Genomic DNA, 23953 nt, shown 5'->3' on the forward strand with positions numbered 1-23953 from the left:
AACTACGTATTTATTAATCTTTTCAATTCATTATAAATAATTAATCACAAATCTCAAGAGAGTCATTTCATTGAGTGCTTTCTCATTTCAGTTCTTTGTTCAAACCAAAGACTGGTAACTGAAAGGAGAGTGATTTTCAAAAGTAATTTGTTATATTAGATGAGGTTTTAATCAGAATTCTTACTGAAACTCCAGCTGTCATGAAAGACGGATACTTTGTATGCTAGAATTAACAGAAGGCTTTTGGTGAATGATTATTAAAAGTTCCAGTTTAATTACAGTATCAAAGAATTTATTTTATCATTATTTTACCATTATCATCATAAGAAATCTGTATATCTATTCTCAGTTTTCTTTTTTTTTTTTTGCCTCCAGGGTTATCGCTAGTGCTTGGTGCCTGCACTACGATCCCACTACTCCTGGAGGCCATTTTTTCCATTTTTGTTGCCCTTGTTGCCGCCATTATAATCATTGCTGTTGTTGTTGGATAGGACAGAGAGAAATGGAGAGAGGAGGGGAAGACAGAGAGAGGGAGAGAAAGCTAGACACCTGCAGACTTGCTCCACCACTCCTGAAGCGACCCCCCTGCAGGTGGGGAGCCGGGGGCTCGAACCGGGATCCTTATGCTGGACCTGCATTTCGTGCCATGTGCACTTAACCCACTGTGCTACCTCCTGGCCCCCCTTAGTTTTCTTTTCAATATAATTTTTTTTTTGCCACCAGGGTTATGGCTGGGGCTTAATGCTTACATGGCTCCACCATTCCTGGAGACCAGTCCTTCTTTCCTTTCTTTTTCTCTCCTTTCCTTAATTCTTTTTTTTTTTTTGATAGAGGATGAAAGAGTGAGATACAGAAGTAGAGAGGGAGGGAGGGAGTGAGGGGGGGGAGAGAGAGAGAGAGAGAGAGAGAGGAAAGGCATCTGCAGTAGTTCCACTGGTTATGAAGCTTCCCCTTCTGCAAATGGTGATTGGGGGCTTGAATCAGATCTTTGTGTGTGGCAATATTTATGCTCTATTAGGCGAACCAACACTCAGTCCTCTCAATATAATTCTCAAAAAGTTTCAACAATGATTTTGAATCAGGCAAGTTGAAGCCTATCAATCATTAATAAGATGCTTTTCAAATATGTATGTTAATATGTCTATTTTAAATTAGCGATCATAGAATAAATAACAGATTTTTTTCATTTGGTTTCAGTAACAAAGCATCAGAATTTAGTTTTAAGTGATATTTAAGCATAAAAATAAGTAAAATATATTTTGCAAAGATAACATATATTGTTGAATTTTTGTTCTTTTGAAAGATTTGAAACATTTCTTCAATATAATGAGCTAGTCAGTTCTTCCTTCAAAAAAAGGACCAAATTCATAGAAAGTCATAATGAAAAATAAGCATTGCAACTGAAACCCTAAAGCATTAAAGTAGTGCATGTTCTTTTGGCCATTTTGCGCAGTGGATAGTACTGGGTATAAACAATTAATCCTGTAACTGATCACATTCCACTGGCATACAACCTCAAACTCCCTTTATAGCATTCAATTATTTTTATCTCTCCCACACAATCATAATCACAAAAATTACTACAAATTATTTACTTTTATGATATCTTAATATGAAACATTAAAAAAAAGAAACATTCAAGAAGCAATTAATATTAATGCTGTGTGAGCAACCACTATTGATGAATTATTAAATCAAGTGTTGAATAACAGATGCAAAGTAGGTTAATTTTTTCCAGCAACAAATCAGCCATAGATATCTTGCTTGGAAAACATTACACACAAACACAATAATCATACCACTTCTTTTCCCGCTCCCATTCTTAACACTACCATTATCTTGCAGTCAAGGTTTTAAAATTATCAGGCATGAAACTGGAGATTTGTTATGTAATATAAGTGACCTATCCCAATAAAAAATTAAGATAAAGAGACATATTTAATCATCAAAATAATAAGCTCCATTTGCCAGAGTTAGGTAATTATCCTTTATTTCATGTTCCACAAAGATAAAGCACTCCTGTGAGACCCAAGCTGTCTTTGTAGCTTTTAACTGCTTAGCACTGACACCAAATCCCCTGAATAGAATAAGCCTGAGATAAACATTTTACTCACATACTGTTGAAGAGTTCACGGTATGTTTCATCACCTTTGCCTTCAGACATCAAGCTATCCAGTTTGTCAATTAGCTTTGCTTCTACCTGAAAAATACCCAAATATTACTGTGTTTTCTCCCCTTCCCAAGAATTATCTTTAAGCAAATTGAAACATATTTACATCTTCAAGGGGAAAAAAATCACTATGAATTTTGTGAAGGTGATAATGTCTGCAATGGGCTCCCTCTCGGTGTTCTAGAAGGCTCATTTAGCTGGAGTAATAGGGTAGCATTTTTCTACTACCACATATATCAATATTTTTGTTGATCTAAACAAAAATGCTTGCAGTCATTCTCACTAAGTTTGAATTCTTTTTCAGGAGCTATGAAAACTGGAAAGTCCTATCTATAAAATTACTAAATAAGGTTTGGGTTTGTAGTTTAGTTGGTTAAAGCACCTGTCTAGTAAAAGCACTATCTATCTATCTATCTATCTATCTATCTATCTATCTATCTATCTGTATGTATGTATATACATATATATATGTATCTGAAAACTAACATATCCGAAAACACTGAATATTTTATATGTTTTATGTCTATTTTCTTTCTTAAAATGTTTGAAGTTGCACTAAAGCTTTACTGAAGTTGAGAACTTGTCCTGTTCATGTACAGATGGTAGATCCATAGAAACAGTCTAAGTTAGCAATAAGAAATATGAGACATATTTTCTGAAAGCTGTAGTCAAAACATTTATATATATATTTTTAACATTTATATTTTTAAGAACAGAAATCCTTGAGGTCATGGATATCAGGAGGACAGAAATATTCTTCCATCTATATGAGGCAGTAGAAAACGAGAAGCCTCTGGATGGCAAGAGAGTAAGCATTAAACAAGTAAGGATTTGGAGGCCTATTTGACATCATCTAAAGACTAAGTCTAATTATTGCTGTTAATAATTGTCAAACTGTAATAAGGTGATAAAGACCAGTACAATTTAAAAACAGTTTTCTGTTCATCTATTAGCTCTCTTAAAAATAAAAGCAGAGGGCAGGAGTAGATAGCATAATGCTTATGCCAAGAGACTCTCATCCCTAAGGCTCCAAAGTCCCAGGTTCAATCCCCTGTACCACCATCAACCAGAGCTGAGCAGTGCTCTGGTAAAAAAAAAAATAATAATGTAGATATAGATATAGATGATGTGCCATGTTTTTGCCATTATGAGGGTTCTATGTATGTATACAGCTTACACATATAGGCAACAAACATTTCTATGATTTGTCTTTTTCAATTGCTACCAGGGTTAACACTGGGGCTCAGTGCTTCCACTATGAATTAACTGCTCCCAGCAGCCATTTTTTCCCACTTCCTCCCTTTTTTTCTATTTTATTTGACAGGGCAGAGAGAACTTGAGAGTAGAGGGGAGATAGAAAGAGAGACACCTGCAAACCTGCATCACCTCTTGTGAAGCTTCTCCCTTGCAGGTGGAGAGTGAAGCTTAAATCCTGGTCTTTGCACATGGTAAAATGTATACACAATCAGGTGCGCCACCACCTGGCTCCTATTTCTATGATTAAAAAAAAAAATCCTTCACACAGGTTAGTGCAGTGACAGGAGTGAACAGAGAGTAGGCTTGCTATTTCCCACTTGAGGGACGTGGCATGGCGAAAGCAGCTGATTTTACTTTTTCATGGTATCTTTTTTTTTTTTTTTAATGAGAACATTTATCTTTCCAAAACTAGAATAGAGCTATTCATATCATCAGTGAGATATGACAGACTATCTCCTTGGAATTTCCTTTGCAAGACTTTCCACTGCTTTTCCCTTTAAATAAATTCTCAATGCTTTGAGTAAAGAGAAATAAAACATACTGTGAATTAAATGCTCAAAATGAAGCTATTTTTCAAATACAATGTGCAGACCATTGAGAGTTCAATGACTTTGAGAATCATTAACCCCTTGATTCCTCTATGTTGTGTCCAATTGAGAACAAATAATTTCCTCAAAATCTTAGGCCTGGGAAATCACACAATTTTTAACTGAATGAACAAACTTTTTCTATGGATCCCCTGGAGGCTCAAAGGAACTTAAACTTAAGAGAGGAGTCCAAGGTCACATGGCTTAGGAGTGGGTAGGTGAAGCCTTTGACATGGGTTCAATCCCTATTTGCCAACTCAAAGGTGAATCTGGTACCTCAAAGATGCTCTGGGAGAACAGTAACTATTCCAGCTACACTGAAGAGCATATCTGCCTACCTGTTTGAAGTTGCCGCTCCGTCTCTGCTCCCAGTCCATCATATCATGGAAAATAGGGATCATGACATTTCGTAGATCTGGCTGGGGTATCAAGGTCACTTCCAGGAAGGGGCCAATCAGGGCAGGGATGAAATGAAGCTTATGTTCTCCTAAGTAGAATAAAGTACTTGTATTTTACTAAAGTTAGACTTTATGAAATTCCAGAAAATTATCACTATATGATAGGTTTAAAACTACTATATTTAGATATTGAGAAACAAAAATATGTCCCTAAACAGATATATAGACAGCAGCTTTACATATATTGATTAATATTTCTCCATTGTTTTCATTTAAAAACTAGGGTAGAAAAACTTATTAAGTACTGCCTTTGTATATATTTGTACTTCATATATTATATATATATTTTTTTAATATTTATTTTATTTATTTATTCCCTTTTGTTGCCCTTGTTGTTTTATTGTTGTGGTTATTATTGTTGTTGTCATTGTTGGATAGGACAGAGAGAAATAGAGAGAGGAGGGGAATACAGAGAGGAGGAGAGAAAGATAGACACCTGCAGACCTACTTCACCGCCTGTGAAGTGACTCCCCTGCAGGTGGGGAGCCGGGTTTTGAACCGGGATCCTTATGCCGGTCCTTGTGCTTTGCGCCACCTGCGCTTAACCCGCTGTGCTACAGCCCAACTCCCTATATATTATATTTTTTAACTTTAATAATAGTTTTTGGTTTTGAGGTAACTTTCTTTGCTTTATGAGTCTGTATATATTTAAGAAATACATTTTTGAATCTCCTCAAAATGTGTTGCAACACCCCTGTGAAAGTATCAATATTCTTCTACCAAAATCCACTGACCAACCTATCTCCCTATTATACTCCTAAACCCCCTTTGTAAACATCAGTTCTGCAGTATAAGTCAATAGGTTAATCTTCATTGGGTTTTGCTTTTTATTTCCCCATGGGTGAAGTCATTTTATATAAGTACCTTTGGTATTTTTTGTAGGTCTGCATTAGTGGCAATGTACTCCTTTAGCTGTTATTTGTCTTAAAAGTTCTTCATCCCTTATTCAAACCTGGCTGACAACCTAGCAGGGTAAAGTATTATTGCGTGTTTTCCCCAGTGTTTAAGGTTTTTGTTGGAAACTCAGCTATCAGTGTCATGGAATTTCCCATATAGGTGACTTTGCTTATTTCTTTTTCAAGAAGCCATCGAATCTTTGTCTTTGATATTAACCATTTAAATTATTATGTACTTTGATAAACTTAAGCTTAGATTCATTTTTCTGGCACTATTCGAGCTTCTTGGATGTGAGGGATGGTGGTATATCTTTATTTTTGGAATTCTCCAGCTAGTATTTCTTCATATGAAGAGTCTGTCCATTTATCTTTTTCTTCTTGTATTCCTGAGACACAAAACTTGTTTGTCTTGATGCTGGTTGATAACTCTCTCCTATCATCTTTACTTGTTTTAGTGCTTTTTCCTTTCTCTGATTTTATTGTGTGGCTTCTTCTCTTATACTCATGTTCTCCACTTTCAACCTCTTCCTACCGGCATTTCCATGATCTGTTTTCTAGCTCAGTCACTACACTCTTTGTTTCTCTGGACATTGTTATGACTTTTTCCATATGTTCCCTCATTGCTTGCCTCTTGCAGTCTTCCTTCATAGATCTTCTCATTTTGCTGAGCATCTTTAAGATCATAGTTTAAAGTCATCATCTGTGGTTTATATAATTCTATTGAACTCTGGGTTAAAGCTGCTCTCTCGGTCTGTCATTGTAGATGTGTTCCTGTCATCCCATAATGCTTCATTCTCCATGAAGACTGGGGACAACAGACTGTTTTAAGAAGGTCTAGGCAGTAGCAAGGATACATAATCATCAATGTTTGTCTAAGGCTATACTGCCAAACTTTCATCAAACTAGAAGTTTGTGGCAACTCAGATAACTATGTCTCCTAACTTTGGTCACAGTGGTTGTCTCTGATAGTAGGACAAATGGTCTTTACATATAAAAAAGATGGATCCTATTGGCATTATCACTTTTAAGTAATAAACACATAATCTAAAATTTTAAAACCTGGAGGGTGACTAAGTAAGAAAAGGCAATGTAGTTTTTGAGGAAAGTATAATATTATGATTGTAAATTAAAAATTGAATATTACCAAACGTCAAAATCATACTGTTTAGTTACTCGCTAATTTTGAAGGTATATGTCTTGACATTAATTATCATTTCCTCAATTCTTTTGTACCAAGAATTATTTAGATTATTAGAAAGCTCAGACATATGTTATGTCCAGAGTAAAAATATACAATTTAAACTTCTATTGATTTTAAGAGTTTTTCAATAAGGACTAGAATATGAAACAAAGAAATTGAAAGGAGAAAAATATTACTGGACAAGTTCAGTGATGGGGAAACCCAAGTGATGGACTCAAGTGGAGCGAAGTCCCTATTTATTGTGATGATAAGTGCTTTGGGATACTTTAGTCATTATCAGAATGTGGCCTCTATCTCTTTTTCCAGGTGCTACAGGATATTTGTGAGATACAGCTCAAGAAGACCCTTTCTTATCTGACAGGCTTGTTGCCTTACTAGAGTCATACCTCTCTTTCCTTTGACCTTTATCAAAAGTTTCTCACTGTCTCTACTTAGCCACTGTCACTATGTGTGAGGAAAACTTCGGTTTGTAACTCCTCTATTTCTGACCCAGCCAATATCTTATTCATCATAAGTAATTCCCTTATAAATCTAACTTTGCATATTTTCCTCAGAAAGAATGCTTTCAAGACTGACAAACTCATCGTAGCAGAACACACAGAAATATTGCAGTGTAGCTCTCCTCCTAGTATTTACTCCACCCTCCGTACACACACATTTCAAACAGGGAACTAGCAGCTTATATTTGAGTTCAATTCCTTTCTACATTCCTTTCAATCCTGGTAGAAAGGGAAGCAACTTAATTAAACTACTCTTATTGTCATCTGTAAAAACCTACACCTACTCACATAGCTATTTAAGATGTCCTGACAAGTGAGAGAAAGAAAGGATGAGGGAGAAGAATGAATGTTGGTAAGGCCTAAAATTACTGGGTCATACACCTGTTTTATAACTCTATCAAAGGAGATGGTTTCAGGGGTTCAAAGTCTTCCCTCAGCTGCTGTAGCAAGGCAGGGTTAAGGGACCACACGGGCAAGGCAAAGATCATCTTGGTGTGCAATGACTTACCAGAAAGTACTGCTGCCTTGGCATTGTTTAAGACACCAAACCCTTTAGGGTCTGTGCATAGAAGGCAGATGGGAGAGGCAGAAACAAAATAAAATTAAATTTCCTGTGAGCCCCAATAGTTCTTCCAAGTCTGAAGTGATGGAATGAGATTCAGAGTGGTTACATTAAGAATTACAGAAGCCAGACCTTCTACCTTCTGCAACCCTCAATGATCCTGGGTCCATGCTCCCAGAGGGGTAGAGAATGGGAAAGCTATCATGGGAGGGGGTGGGTTATGGAGATTGGGTGGTGGGAATTGTGTGGAGTTGTACCCCTCCTACCTTATGGTTTTGTTAATTAATCTTTTCTTAAATAAAATTAAAAAAAAGAATTTTATTTTTAATGTTTCCTTTGACTTCTCTAATGAAGAGCACCATAAGTATGCATTTATTTTATTTACCATGACTTGTTTGAGTAGTTTTGAATCTCTCTCTCTCTCTCTTTTTTTGTTTTCAGACGAGAGTGCAAACGCAGTCCCCCACTACCATAAATTATGCAGTCTAGTTTCCCACGTTTGGGGAAATTGCAGGGGTCAGCACATCCAAAGTGCAATGGATAAGCCTCACCTTGGGAAAACCACCTTCATGATCATGGTATATCCCCTGCCAGGTAAGTATCTTTTGAATCTTTCTTTCAAAAATTATTTTATTTATATTTTATAACAAAATTTTGTTTCTTTTTCTTTTTTTTTGCCTCCAGGGTTATTGTTGGGGTTCGGTTCCTGCACCACGAATCCTCTACTCCTGACGTCCATCTTTTCCAATTTTTGTTGTTGTAGTTGTTGGATAGGACAGACAGAAATTGAGAGAAGTGGGGGAGAGAAAGACAGACACCTGCAGACCTGCTTCACTGCTTGTGAAGTGACTCCCTTGAACCGGCCCTTGCGCATTGTACTATGTATGCTTAACCCAGTGCTACCGTCCAGCCCCCTAACAAAATATTGTTTCTAAATATGTTTTCTAAGAAATCTCAAACAGAAACAAAATTAAAATAACAACAGATACCTACATAACCACAATCTGCTTTCAATCACTATTAGCATTTTGCCTATCCTATTGACCGTAATAACCAAACATATTTTTCTTTAATGTATTTGAAAGCAAGTTTGAGATAGATCAGCATTCTGTTTGTATATAGTCAGTGTGTATCTGCAATATACCTAACACAAGATACATAAAGTCCATATACTATATCCTTTTTCTTTTTTCCTTTACATTTAAGAGTCTGCTTTTCTACTAACACTAGTGAAGTCACACCTCTAATTAAAGCATTGTGAAGCAATGCATGAAGAGAGCCTTATTTGCTGAAAACACACTTTGGGAACAAAGAACTCCATCAAAACTGAACAGACTCCACAACCACAAAAAATTTAATTCCTAACCAATCAGCTAAGCAAAATCTCGAGTTATGTATGGCAACAGCAAAATAAAATTCATTTAAATGATTTATTTTAAAACTGCAGACTTCCTCCATAACTAATTGTCAGACACATGGTTTTGTTTTGAAGTATTTAGGACACCTGCAACTTAGGCTGTTGAAAATCTTTATTTTTTAATTTTTTTAAAATTTATACACACAGAGCAGCCTGCCAAGGAAGTATTGATGTTTTGACAGCATTACAAGACACGGTGTTTGCAAATGTGGAAGAAAGAGTACACTTTATCCTTAGGATGTTAGCTCAAATAAAAATAGATAAAAAAAACCCTTAACCTTGAAATGTTGAATGCCACAGATAGCAAATAATAGTAAAGACTGACTTCTTTTTTGCAGACTGTTCTTGTAAGTGTAGGTAGAAATATATAAAATTTGGGGCAGAGATACATGCCTTCCCCCTGTCTTGGCAGAGTATCTTTGGTTTTTCTTCTTAGAAGTCAAGGTACAGATAATTAACATATATAATGTGCATTTACTTAAATGCACATCTATATAAATAAAATTTATCAGTATTTGCTGTTTACTTATCCAAAATAAATGCTCTTATCAAAAGCATAAAAGATTATCTCACATTCATTATGATGGTTACTATAAAAAAAATGTTGACGTGTTTGTGGAGAAAGTTGAGCCCTTAGCAAAAATGGAAAATGGTCGAATTTTCATACAATCAAACTTATAATTACTATCTGATCCATATTCCACAAGTGTAATTCCAATGGATATAAAGATCAGATTGGAAATTTTCACAGACTATGTTTATTTAAAATTTTTTATTATCTTTATTTATTGGGTAAAGATAGCCAGAAACTGAAAGGAAAGGGGAGATCAAGAGGGAGAGAGAGACACCTGTAGTTCTGCTTCACCACTCATGAAGCTTTCCCTCTGCAAGTAGGGACTGGGGGCTTGAACCCCAGTCTTTGTGCATTGTAACATGTAAACTCAACTAGGAATATTACCACCCCCCCACAGTTCTATATTTTAAGACTAATCATGAAATTATTTATTGTCTATTCTCAGAAGAATGTAAAAAACTATCTCTTTCCCTTCCAGTTTGTATCTGATACAAAAACAAACAAACAAAAAATTGCTTGCCTGGAGTGGTGGAATACTGCAGGCACAAAAATCCACTGGGGGGTGGGAGCAGGTGGTGGTGCACATGGTTAAGTACTCACATTATAGTGTGCAAAGACCTAGGTTCAAGTCCCTGGTCCCCACCTACAGAGGGAAACCTTTGCAAGTGGTGAAACAGGACTGCAGGTGTCTTCTCTCCCTTCCCTCTCAATTTCTCTCTCTCTACCCAATATTAAATAAATAAAAATATTTAAAAGAACAACACAAATTCACAGGTGCAAAAATATTATATTATCCATGCACTGTAGGCTAGTTTACCAGTAGAGTTCTTGCCTTCCCATAGCATAATCTGGCTTTCATTGATTTAAATAATTGGTTTCAAATTCTGTCAAAAGCAAATTGGCTTTCACTGATATACTTAAAAATATAGTGGTAAGTTGTAAGGTGACATTGGCTTCTCTTGCCATCACTTACCTAGGTTTTGCCACATGCTGAAAATTTCACAACCCATTGTTACTCGCATGTCACCATACCTAAAATACATCAAAAATCAAAACTGATGCAAAGTCTCTAGAACAAAGATACATTTATCTCTTTAGGATACAATCTATCAGTCTGAATTAAAAGACAATATATCTTTTAGTAAAAAAAATGCAATCTTGATGTCTCTCATTCAAATTACATAGATCTTTTAATAAAATAGATTAATTTTTTCCTTCTGTGGTAATTATGAATCCAGGAAGATTAAGAGAAAAAAAAGAAGATAATTCCCTGTTTTTTTTTCAATGGCTCAATAAAATAACTCCTAGTTATGTGCAAATAAAATCTAGTTATGATTTTTAAATTATTTGAAACAAATGCCCTAAAAGCAGCACATTTAACTTGCCTCATGTCCTCCCCCACCCCAAGGTATACTGGTACTTACTTTTCTAGCACTTTCTTCTTTTTGGATGTTGTGAACATCTCTAATTGCAAACACAACTGGTTTATAAAAATGACCGCAAGGTAAAAGTAGGAATCCCAGATCTAAATGATAAATAGATAGAAGGTATTTAAATACTATGGTGTTAAAAATTATTTACATATAACTGTCTATAATACCTTGGATATACTTCAAAAGTGTTAAGTGGACAAGGGACACAATCAATGTAAGATTGACTATTAGTAGTGAAAGTCAAAGTGGGACAGCAATATGTGAAGGTTCATCACATTAGTCTCCCTATTTTTACATGTTTGTCATTTTATACAACACAGAAATAAACTGAATACTATCTACTAGCATATCTCTTTTAGATTATATCCTAATTTCATGAGTTCTATGTTACATGTGAAATGGTAGTTTTCTTCTTCTTAAAATATGTCTGAATATCTCCAAGAAGGCTAAGGTACAAAATAGATGACTTTATGCATGTGTGGATTTTGGGGGGAAGATTTATTGGAGAACTCAAAAAAATGCAGATATGCTAATTAATTTAAATTCAGTAAGCATATAAAAATTCCCTGCTAAGCCTTCAGTGTAGAATAACAGTAGTAGAAATTGCCCCACTCTCTAAAGGGAGGTGGGGCCAACATACTCTGCCACTTGAGGAAGATTGGTTCTGAAATGAGTGCAGCCTAGAATGTTTCTAGCTACAACCATAGAATGTGAGCTCAGACTGACTGTGATGCAGAGGTTACACAGGCTCCTGTGCTAAATACAAACAGACATGGGCCCTGGGTCACATTGATGGGTTTTACAGTTAATGATAGTTATATACTTTCCCCATATTTGGGAGCTACTCTCTGCCCTGATCTGGCTTTCTTGTCCTATTCCCAACTCTGACACAATCCTCCCAGACAATACTTTGAGCCCACCTTCATGTTTGCTGTCTGGCCCAGGTAAAAATTAATAAAGTCATGGGCCCATCAGAATATGCTAAAACAGACTTCCTAGCTTCTTCCAACATAAAGACCCCTAATTTCATCTGTTATACTCTTACTTTTAGGTTCCTGATTATTAAACAGTTTGTTCTACTTTATATCTTAATGCTTTTTAGCCACCAAGTTGCAGATGCTACCATAATGACAACCTGACTTCCCTGGGAAGACAACCTCACCAATGTGTCCTGGAATGCCACTTACCCAGAGCCCTTCCCTACTAGGGAAAGACAGAGATAGTTTGGGAGTATGGTTCAATCTGTTAATACCCATGTCCAGCAAAGAATTACAGAAGCCAGACCTTCCACCTCTTGTACTCTGTAAAGATCTTTGTTCCATACTCCCAGAGGGATAATGAATAGGAAAACTTCCAATGGAGGGGATGGGATACAGAACTCTGGTGGTGGGAATTGTACTGCTCTTATCCCACAATCTTGCCAATCATTATTAAATCACTAATACAATAAAAAAAACTTCCCTGCTGAAACAAATCTTTAAGTTTAGGATTTCTGAAACCAAAAATATCAGAATAAAATTCCCTTATTAGTAAGTAAACTTAACCAAACACATGTAGGACTTTATGGAAAGAAGCAACTTCTCTACTGATACCATGTAAAATTAAATATAAGTAATAGAAAATATTATAAAGAATTGATATATTTTTATGTCAAGTACTTTAACAACTAGTAAGAAATGAACACCGAAACAAAATTTCTTTGCCTCATCAAATTATATATATAGTCTCTTTTGTGTTGGTGTCCATAGAGAAAAACAGGTGATTGAAAATACTAGGAAGTTGATGTGCACTTGTTGGCACATGGGTACCATTTCTCATCTCACCTATAACTTAGAACCTTTTCCATCATCAAGCAGCAGGACCCCCAATTCTCTTCACTGCTTCTCTTCCCTAGAGTCCTTAGATTTGGTGGAATACACTATGCCCAGGAGCAATTCCACTTTTAAATATTTATGCAAATATGTAATCACAGATAAATGTCAAGTTTTATTTTGTAAGAATGAACTAAAATTGAAAGTTTTATGACACTTCATGTTGTTTCTAATTTACAAGAATGAACTTTAAATTTTTAGGGAGAGCTATGATTACAAAATTATGATATCATGATGTAAGTATGATATCAGCATGACATGGTGTTGGGGAACATTTATATTAGATGCCCATAAAGTCAGGCTTATATCTAACCCAGTACCTGAAAGACTGTGTTCCCAGTAAACTGTCTGTATATTCTAGTAAACTATCTGCATATTCCTTAAAAATAGCTGGGTTACTGGGCAAAACCCCGTGGATAGCAACAGCTCCTGAAAACAAAATTAAAAAAAATTTTTTTAAATATCTTTATTTATAGATAGAGACAGCTAGAAAGTGAGAGGGAAGGGGGTGGTAGAGATCGGAGAGAGACGGAGAGACACCTTCAACACTGCTTCACCACTTGCAAAGCTTTCCCCCTGCAGGTGGGGACTGGGGGCTTGAACCCAGGTCCTTGCATATTGCGACATGTGCACTCAACCAGGTGCGCCACCACCCAGGCCTGAAAACAAAAATCTTAACCTTACATAGGGAAGAAGAATATGATTTCGATATACCATCTGTAAATTCAGTTATCACACCCCATATTTTAAGCCTTTCAACTATTTACCCCAAGTTTGTTCTGCTTTCTGACTGATCCAACCTTTGTAAACCTTATTAATAAAAAACATTTATTAATAAATATTTGTACCCTTCTTATCCATTTATTTACATTTATTAATAAATAACTGTACCCTTCTTATCCAACAATCTTGTTAATGACTACTAAATCACTAATACAAAATAAAATAAAAAATGAAAGTAAAATAAATAAAAAATAAAAAGACCCTGGAGTTGAAAAAAGGGCTTTTGCTGGGCCACTCCAACCTTACAGAGGTGCCTATTCAGGAAAATTACCTTCAGGTTCTTAGCCAGACACTGACTTGATCTTTCTGATTAAACTTTCAGATAACCTATGTCTCCAGCCCAGAAAACTTGACATTCTGGCGCTTTCCCATAGGCATGACAATGAAACCGTTAAAATTTCATTTAAATTGTATTGGGTTTTCAGAAAAGTCATGATGCATTTTTGCGCACACACACACACACACACACACACACACACACACACACACATGCACACACACGCGCACACACACAACATATAAAAATATGTCATGACTTTCCAGACACTTGATATTTATAATTTTTGCATTCTCTGGCTATATTTTATTATCTTTATTTATTGGATAAAGACAACCAGAAATCAAGAGGGAAGGGGATGACAGAGAGGGAGAGAGACAGAGAGATGCCTGCAGCCCTGCTTCACTACTCATGAAGCTTTCCCACTGCAGGTGGGGCCCGGGGGATCGAACCTGGGTTCTTGCGCATTGTAATATGTGCGCTCAACCAGGTGCGCCACCACCCGGCCCCCTCTCTGGCTATTAATAAAGTGTATTTACCAAATGTTTTATATAAAAGATCATCTAAAGATGAGAAACAAATATCCTTAAAATTTCCTCCAATTTTATAAATATTTTTATAGTACTAACTCATTCACAAATAGAATGAAAAATCTTCCAGGTTTATTTCTAGCTAAAACTTACATGGTCTAAGATTATGTAGACATAACTAGAATAAATTTATTTTTCTAATTTTGAGAAAGGAATACATTGAATATTTTCCTGAAGTACAATGTGGAAGTTTTAGCTTAAACAGTGTAACCATCTGAAAATATACTTACTTTATAATCAAAGTTTTCATTTAAGAAGTTCTTCCGAAGTGCATCTGACAGGTATAGAACTGTTGTAATAATAACACTAGTGATAAAAAAGAATACATTTTAAGTTGGAAATTTCACAAAAGCAAAAATAATTGGTCAGATAATAAGAATGTCTAAGATAAAAAATTGTCAGTAAACACATAAAGCAACATAAGATAATTCATATTTAGACTACAAAAGTAAAGAGACACCAGGTCAAAAAGAAAATCTATTACTGAAGATAGGTTCTTTATAAAATAGCACAAAGAAAGTGAACACCTATGCTGTTCAGGGGCCCTATTTTATTTGCTCCAACTTATTCAAAATCATGTGGTTCCTTTGGGTTGTTTTTTATCCTTTTTTTTTGTTTCAATCTGGTTTGCATTTGATTTGCATTTGATTCAGTTTCTGAGTATGGAGACATATAAAATCTTAACGCCTCAAATCAACAGCCAAAAAAGTTTACATTCTGTTATTATAAACAGTGAAATTAGTGATATTTACCATAGGAAATACAGGTACAAGGATCACGTTTGACAAATAATTACTGAAACCAGTATAGTAAAATGTATACATAAAAGTGGTACTAGAGCACAGGATGTCAAAACCATCACCTCAAGTTTCCTAGTTGTCACCTCATTCTAACATTAAGAAAGCATGGTGGGGGGCCTATTGGTGGCATACTCAATTGAGTTCAAACATTATTATGTATGAAATCCAGTTTCAAGCCCCCACTCCCCACCTGCAGTGGGGGACACTACAGGAATAGTAATGCAAGTCTGTAAGAGTCTATCTTTCCTCCCAATTTCTTGTCAAATTAAAACACACACACACACACACACACACACACACACACACACATATATATATATCCACAGGCAGAAGTGGATTTTTAATGGTGGCACTGAGGACCAGAGATAGCCCTGGTGGCAATAAAATAAACAAGACTGGTATTTGTACTCTGAAAATGAAGGATGTGTGAAGGTAGTGCATAACTTCTCAATAACCTGGTGGTTAACCTGGACACAGAGGAAGCCAACACAAATATATCTAGGACAAATGAAATCTTGGTGGCCACTGAGAAAAATCACCAATTCAGGCGGTTCTTAAACTTTAGAGTACATGAGAATGTACTCCTACCAACCTCAAGCTTGGTAAATTTGTGATAGGGTCTAGCAAGGCAATTCTAATGTATGTGATTCTTTTATCATACAAATGACAAAGAAGACACAAAGTGTTAAATTTAAGAAAAAATGACATTTAGGGAATTTGGCCATGCTGATCAAAGTTTTATGAAGAGTCTAGATTAATAAGTGCTTGTTGAAAGACCATAACATCACAAATATATTTTAGTCTATGCTGTAATGCTTGTTTGCTTTATAAAAAATTTTAAATGTGAAACTTGTAAACTTTTTATACTGCATTTTTAGGTATTTGGTAGAACGCACAGAAATTAAGAGGCAAAAGTGAGAGGAAAAAGCATTCTAAGTGAAGAGTAAAGCATCACTCAAAACAGGAAAGCAGGAAAAGGAGTATTTTTCTTTTTAGAAAGGAAGTATGCAGTATGGCAAAGATGAAAAGAATGAATAAAGAAAGAATTGGAAGGATTAAAAAAAATCTCTTGAACTTATTCCATTGGTACATACTAATAGAAAAGTCACTAAGGTAGCAATGGCCTCATTTTAGACCCACTAGGCTCAATAATGAAGTCTTTTTTTTTTTTTTCATGTATTCGATTTCCCTACCAAACTCTCACAACAACTCACTAGTGGATACATTGGGCAAGCAGGTTTTTTTTTTTTTTTTTTCAATTCTTGACATCTTTGGAGATATGCCATCACACACAAAACAACAGTAACTTTTAATAAACTCAACAGATTAGCTTCTTGGTGATCCAAGTTTTCAAGGTTAATATCACATGCTATGTCTTCCTGTTACTCTGGAAAAACTGTTCATCTTCTTAACTACCATCAAGTTTTCTTTGCATACACTAGATCAAAGTTACTCTAAAAGTGGAAAATTTCTTTCATTAGGAAACTTTTATTCCCCCCATAACCCTCAACACACACACACATACAAATCAATGTTAGCTGAACTAAGCTGCACACTTATATGATTTACTACTTTGCAGTGCAAACTGAATGGGGAGTCCCAGTAAAAACCATTCTCAGACAGACACATTGAGAAATACTGCACTTGATCTTATTTCCACTTGCCTATCCAAGGACATTGCCTCCTTATTTATCTATGTTTTTTTTAGTAGCATCAATATTTAAGTCTTTTCTGAGTCATTCTTATTAGTAAGCTAGCATGCTAAAAATTACACATTTTAACAAGAATTCTGTACCCCACATCTCCTTCTAACTAAATCCCCATTTCTCTGCTCCCTTCTACAGCAAAAAGTTGCCTCTGATTACTCTTTATACACTCTTGATTCTCATCTGCTCTTGAATTCATTTAAATAAAGCTTCTATTTCTGATATTCCACTGAAACAGCATTTGTCAAATTCACCTATAGTAAAACCAAATGCCAAATCCCAGGGTCAACTGTCAGTCTTGTCACCCCCAACTTACAGCAGCACATAGACACTCTTTCCTTCCTGAAATAGTGTCTTTAAAAGACATTATTGCTATAATCAAATTATTTGGCAATTGGGTTAACTTTGAAAATCCCACTGTTAGGATTTGCTGTATCATGCATGACATCACCATAATTTATGTCCTTTAACATTATTAATATATAGCTGTGTCTTATAAAGTAATGCCACCAGTTGCTTCTGTTCTTCCTGGTCTAAGCTTTTAGAAGAGTCAACATTTCAAAGAACAAGTCATTATTAGAAATGTACTAACAATTTGAGACCACTTAAAATTCAGTGTGATGACACGTTTGAAGTCTTAACTGCTTAGATTAAGGAACATATACTCAGCCTATGGTCTGTGCATTAAAAGGTTTGAGATATTCAATCAGTTTTTTCCCACTCTCATATTAATTAAATAGTGACTTATGAGACTACAAGTTAATAGGTGTGTACATCAACACCATTCCTACCAAAGGGTTAGTTGCCCCTCGCCCTCTAGTGATGCTGAACATCTACTCTCATCCCACCCAGAGATTTTTCTTTGGTGCCCTACTCCAAACTTAAGTCAGATCTTGCTTTGAGTTTCTTTTTCTGTTCTTCTTGCTCAACCTCTGTTTATGAGTGGGATCATCCCATACTCATCTTTGTCTTTTATTTATTTCACTTAACATAATTCCTTCTAGCTCTATCCAAGATGGGTCAGAGAAGGTGTGTTCATTGTTCTTAATAGCTGCATAGTATTCCATTGTGTAAAAATACCACTCTTTCTCAGCCATACATCTGCTGTTGGGCACCTGGTTTGCTTCCAGGTTTTAGCTATTATTAATTGTGCTTCTATGAACACAGGTGTACACATATCTTTTTGGTTGGGTGTTATGGTGTACTAGAGGTATATCCCTAAGAAAGGAATTACTGGATCATATGGAAGGTTCAAGTGTAGTCTTGTGAGGGTCCTCCAGACTGTTCTCCACAGAGGTTGGACCAATTTACATTCCCACCAGCAGTGCAGAAGGGTTCCTCTGTCCCCACCGCTACTCCAGCATTTGTTGCTGTTGTCCTTTTTGATGTATGCCATTCTCACAGGGGTGAGGTGGTATCTCAATGTTGTCTTTATTTGCATTTCTCTAACAATCAGTGAATTTGAGCAATATTTCTTGTGTTTGTTAGCCTTTTGGATCTCTTCTGTAGTGAATTTTCTGTTCATATCCTCTGCCCATCAGATGTTAGGCTCAGAAAAAAAAAAAAAGAAAGAAAAAAAAAAAAAACCAACTAGTATAGTCATGGGCCCTTTAGAATATAACTAAAATAAGCCTACTAACTATCTACAAATGGAGACCCCAAATCTTTATCTGCAATATTCTAGCCTTTAGGTTCATGATTAGTCAACAATTTGTTTGGCTCTGTATGTTAACTCTTTCAGCCACCAGGTTCCAAATGCTACCATGATGCCAACTGGACATCCTGGGCAGACGGCCCCACCTGCCCCACTAGGGAAAGAGAGAGACAGACTGGGAGTATGGATCAACCTGTCAATGCCCATGTTCAGTGGGGAAGCAATTACAGAAGCCAGACCTTCCACTTTCTGTGCCCCCTAATGACCCTAGGTCCATATCCCCAGAGAGATAAACAGTAGGAAAGCTATCAGGTGAGGGGAGGGGGCATGGAGTTCTGGTGGAGGGAATTGTGTGGAGTTGTACCTCTCTTATCCTATGGGTTTTGTCATTGTTTCCTTTTTATAAATAACAATTAAATAAAAAAGATATTATACTCTACTGGCTCTCATCTTACATCAAGAGTGACTTCTTTTTTTAAATTTATTTTATTTATTTATTCCCTTTTGTTGCCCTTGTTGTTTTATTGTTGTAGTTATTATTGTTGTTGTCATTGTTGGATAGGACAGAGAGAAATGGAGAGAGGAGGGGAAGACAGAGAGGGGGAGAGAAAGACAGACACCTGCAGACCTGCTTCACCGCCTGTGAAGCAACTCCCAGGTTCAGGTGGGGAGCCGGGTTCGAACCGGGATCCTTAGGCTGGTCCTTGTGCTTTGCGCCACCTGCGCTTAGCCCACTGCGCTACCGCCTGACTCCCGAGTGACTTCTTTTTACCCCATTTGTTGGATGCCTTTAGCAAATTCTGGTCTTATAAAAAGTTGGCATGCTTCAACACCCAATCTTACGTATATTTCTCTTTTAATCTATATAGTGTTCCTGTGTGTTCTCATGTTCCATGACTTAGTGTACTATTCATAAACTGACAAACTTGAAATGTACATTTAGAGCTTTGGACTCTTCCCTGAACTCCCAAAAGCATGTCTAGCTTTGTCTTCTATATTTCCAACTTGGATATCTACATAAAGGACCTTTTACCATTTCTACCCCCAAGGCTACTCCTCTCAGCATTTATCACTTATGGAAATTCTATTATGATTTATCCTTCTATTCAGGTGAAAAGTCTACAGGTAATCTTCAGTTTTTTTCCCACTTGAACTCATATTTAAGTATCTGAAAGTCATATTATCTCTAACTTCATAACTGGTCTTTTACTTACCTCTACTGCTATGCTCCTGTTCAAAATGGCATCATCTTTTATTTGGATTGCTGTATTAAGCTGCTAACTGATCTTTTCTGGTTTCTCTTTGTCTCTGTCCACTCCAATAAGAACCTGTTTATTTTTGCTTCCAACCACATCTTTAAAAACTCTATCTCTCCTCCTATTTCAGTCAGATTATCAGTTCAGTGAATGTACCAAATGCACTCACCACAGGGCCTTAGTAAATGTTATTCTTGTTCACATTTTTTTTTCTTTACTATTGTCTTGTTAGCTATCATTTTAGTTTCTAACTGAAGTTTTACTTCCTAGTTTGAGAGGTTTTTTTTTCCCCCCTAATCTAGAGCAAAGTTCTTTTCACAAAGACAGTCAAGGAACTGAGGTCTTTATTTTATGGCACTTCATTTATAGACTAGACACTAAAAAGTATTTGCTGAGCAGATAGGGTAGTGAATAGATCACATCCCCTCAGGATCACTGATTCCATAAACTACTTATTTACTATAAGGATTACATCTAAAAGTAAAATTGATTAAATATAAGTTAATTAAATAATTCAGTATTTGGTAAAAAGCAAAGCACAGGAGAAAAAATGTAGAAGTTTGAAGACAACCTGCATACAATATCAAGGCATAAGATCTCAATCAAAGAGCAACAGGGCTTTACTTTTCTCAGAAAGAAAAATCTGTTATAAGATTCATCTCCTTGAAAATATGTATAAAACTGTGCCTTTATTTTTGTACTGTGTCTTTCAATGTGTAAGGGAAGGGGGTGGAAAGAAGCTTGTCTGAAACTGTCCTGTATTTTTGGTACTTAATTTTCATTTCCCTTATGTTACTTTACTTCTTTCTGGGGCTGTTGTGCTCATCAGGAGCACATACCAGGAGTTTACATTGAGTGCATCACAGCTTTGCAAGCAAGCAATAAAAATAAGTCTTATTTCTTGTCTTCATGACAGTCCAGACACACAGTATTAGACATTTCAGGGGAAACAAACTTTTAAAAAATATTTATTTATTTATTTCCTTTTGTTGCCTTATTGTTGTAGTTATTACTGTTGTTGTTGATGATGTCGTTGTTGTTGGATAGGACAGAGAGAAATGGAGAGAGGAGGGGAAGACAGAGAAGGGGAGAGAAAGATAGATACCTGCAGACCTGCTTCACCGCCTGTGAAGCGACTCCCCTGCAGGTGGGGAGCTGGGTGCTCGAACTGGGATCCTTCTGCCAGTCCTTGTGCTTTGCACCACGTGTGCTTACCCTGCTGCACTACTGCCCGACTTCTGGGAAACAAACTTTAAAAATACTAATTGTTAGGTGTCTAGTGAAAGGACTTTACCTGAAGCAGGAAAATTCTAGAATTTGGGACAGCATAGATTATAGATAAAAATTAAAGGTACTTAGTTTGAGAACACAGAAAGGATCAACATATAAGTGAATATATCCCTGATGGATGAGCTATCCAACTCAGTTAAATGGTAGGACTATGGTAGCTTTCCAACTAATTACTATAAATTCAACATGAATGAAGTCACAAGTAGTTGGAAAAAGTGGAATTTAGGTTAAAATCTTTCTCTGAAGGACTCTGATCAAATATCTAAGAAAGTTAGTATCATGAAAGAAACCTTGATCAACTCTGGAGAAAAAGAACTAGCATCTGGAATTTACCTCTAAATATCAGCAAATAGGTGGTCCGGAAGGTGGCACAGTGGATAAGGCACTAGACTCTCAAGCATGAGGTCCTGAGTTCGATCCCCGGCAGCATATGTACCAGAGTGATGGCTAGTTCTTTCTATCCTCCCATCTTTCTCATGAATAAATAAATAATTTAAATAAATAAATATCAGAAAATAGAAACTTTTATTTCCTGCATATGGTCTTTAATATTTAACATTATCTTTTCTATCTTTCTGAAGTTCATTTTTTTCTACCATTATTCTAGAGGTTAATGTTAGAGCTAAAAGTACAAAATAGTTGCATACTTATTTCTGGACTTATACTGAATTTATAAATCAAGAAAATTTTCATATTCTTTGATAGTTTGAGAGGGAAATAGCGAGGGAAGTTAAATGAAGAGAGGACAAGAGAGGAGAGTGAAGTATAGAAGCACAGGGCAGGCGATCTGCTCCAAGTTGGCAGGTGTTTCATCAGGCCTTGGAGTCCTATCTATGAATTTAGTTGGACTTGCCATTGCCAGTCATTGCCAGCGAATAAGCAGCACCAGATTTCCAGCAGCAATGACTTGAATGTCAATAGAATGATATTACTGCATTTAGCAAAGGCTGCTGGCCTTTTTTCTTGTACTTGCTATGGGAATAAATGTTTAAATGTAATACACAGAGCTTAGCCAACAAAAGTATATTTCTATTTGGTTAGGATTGTAGATGAAAATATTAAACACTGTATGTTTACTTAAGCAGAATTTACACTTTTAAGTATGCTACCAATTCATGTGATTGTGCGTGTTTCACAAATGCAGTACAGATTTTTATTAGATGGGGCAGAGAGAGATGACATTTAAAGTAAAAAAAAAAAACCGCATGGTTGTCAGGAAGCTTAAGCAGAATCTTTATACATGCATAAAATGTCAAATTTACTTCCAATTTGAATTTTTGCTACTAAGACTTTTAATTCAAGACAACCTGTCTCTTTGCTCACAGGGTAGCCAGAATGAACAAATGATGATGCTGTGTGCTGATGATCTCAGTAGCTTGGGTTCTGTTCCATCTGACTTCTAGATCTCCTAGCTCTCTCCAGGTAGTCAGTATACTTAATCTTTGGTAGTCAGGCTAGATACAGGACCAGGAGCTCTCACTTAAATTAGTAGCATCCGAATATCCAGATGAAGAGCTTTTCGATTGTACATAGAGATAGCAAACTAATTATGCTAAATTATAAAGAGAGCTATTTCAACAGTCTCAATTAGTTTGAAAAATGGAAAACCTGCTTCTGTACTTATGTAAAATATGATATGCCATATTATTCTATTTGTTACTGCACAAAAATTTTAACACATCATTCTAACACCTCTGCATCTATAAATGTACACTGTAGCAGAAGCCATATTAAGCATATCTAATCAAAATGAATTCCTTTATTCCTGTATAAGTACTGCGCGCTAACCGGTTGCGCCACTGGAGCTCCTCCTTTATTCCTGAGGCTCTTATCAGCATCATACCTGGACATGGGGGGTGGGGATAAGATCAAGTCTTTGTTCTATGGATAGATACCTAGAGAACCCAAATTTCACCCCGAGCATGAAGGTTTTAGAGATTAGTGAAGAGGAAGGAGGAGATGCATGCAAATGTGAGTCTGAAAGTAGGAGAGCTTATGAAACACTGTAAATTACAAATGTGGAAGTAAAGATCTGGCCAGAGTCCCAAAGATCTTCATCTTCGTTTTTGTCCCTAGATGATAGAGACACGATAGAGAATATAAATCTACCAGAGTAGTCTCCTGAAATGACTCCTGTGATTCTGATTCTCCCACTCTGACCACCAATTCCTTTAAGCATGGACCAAAAATAATTTGGATACACTAAAATCATTTGGATATGCTTCACTATGATAATTTTATCAATTCCCAGATATTACATTTTAAATCAATAACTCCATAGACTTTCCTTTATTATATCTAATACTGAACCTTCTTCAAAGCACTATTCTCAAGTTTCTCCTGGCCATACCAGTTAGATATATAAACTGAAAATTAGTTTTGCATGTCTAATACAGGTTTGTTGTTTTACTCCCACTATTGATTACATGATACATTTTTCATACATTTTTCAAATTAAAATGAATTAATAATGATAAGAAATGATTCATGGGAGTCGGGCTGTAGCACAGCGTGTTAAACGCAGGTGGCGCAAAGCACAAGGACTGGCATAAGGATCCCGGTTCGAACCCCGGCTCCCCACCTGCAGGGGAGTCGCTTCACAGGCGGTGAAGCAGGTCTGCAGGTGTCTATCTTTCTCTCCTCCTCTCTGTCTTCCCCTCCTCTCTCCATT

At 36.2% G+C, this 23953-nt stretch overlaps 1 protein-coding gene and 1 non-coding gene across 9 annotated transcripts in view; both read right to left on the reverse strand.

Annotated features, from left to right (window-relative positions):
- Nucleotides 1–23953, reverse strand: part of DOCK4 (dedicator of cytokinesis 4) — a 541157-nt gene that overhangs the window by 78072 nt on the left and 439132 nt on the right. For all 8 annotated transcript variants that reach the window (XM_060196434.1, XM_060196436.1, XM_060196435.1 and 5 more), the window contains exons 28-32: nucleotides 14807–14882; nucleotides 11047–11147; nucleotides 10596–10654; nucleotides 4353–4501; nucleotides 2115–2200 (exon numbers count right to left, since the gene is read on the reverse strand). In XM_060196434.1, coding sequence (XP_060052417.1) covers nucleotides 2115–2200; nucleotides 4353–4501; nucleotides 10596–10654; nucleotides 11047–11147; nucleotides 14807–14882 — 471 coding nt within the window. The remainder of the gene's footprint in view (nucleotides 1–2114; nucleotides 2201–4352; nucleotides 4502–10595; nucleotides 10655–11046; nucleotides 11148–14806; nucleotides 14883–23953) is intronic.
- Nucleotides 8072–8233, reverse strand: LOC132540110 (U1 spliceosomal RNA). Its single transcript, XR_009551369.1, has one exon. It is a non-coding gene; the product is annotated as a U1 spliceosomal RNA (small nuclear RNA).

This window comes from Erinaceus europaeus, chromosome 8, assembly GCF_950295315.1.
Source record: "Erinaceus europaeus chromosome 8, mEriEur2.1, whole genome shotgun sequence".
NCBI classification, from domain to species: domain Eukaryota; kingdom Metazoa; phylum Chordata; class Mammalia; order Eulipotyphla; family Erinaceidae; genus Erinaceus; species Erinaceus europaeus.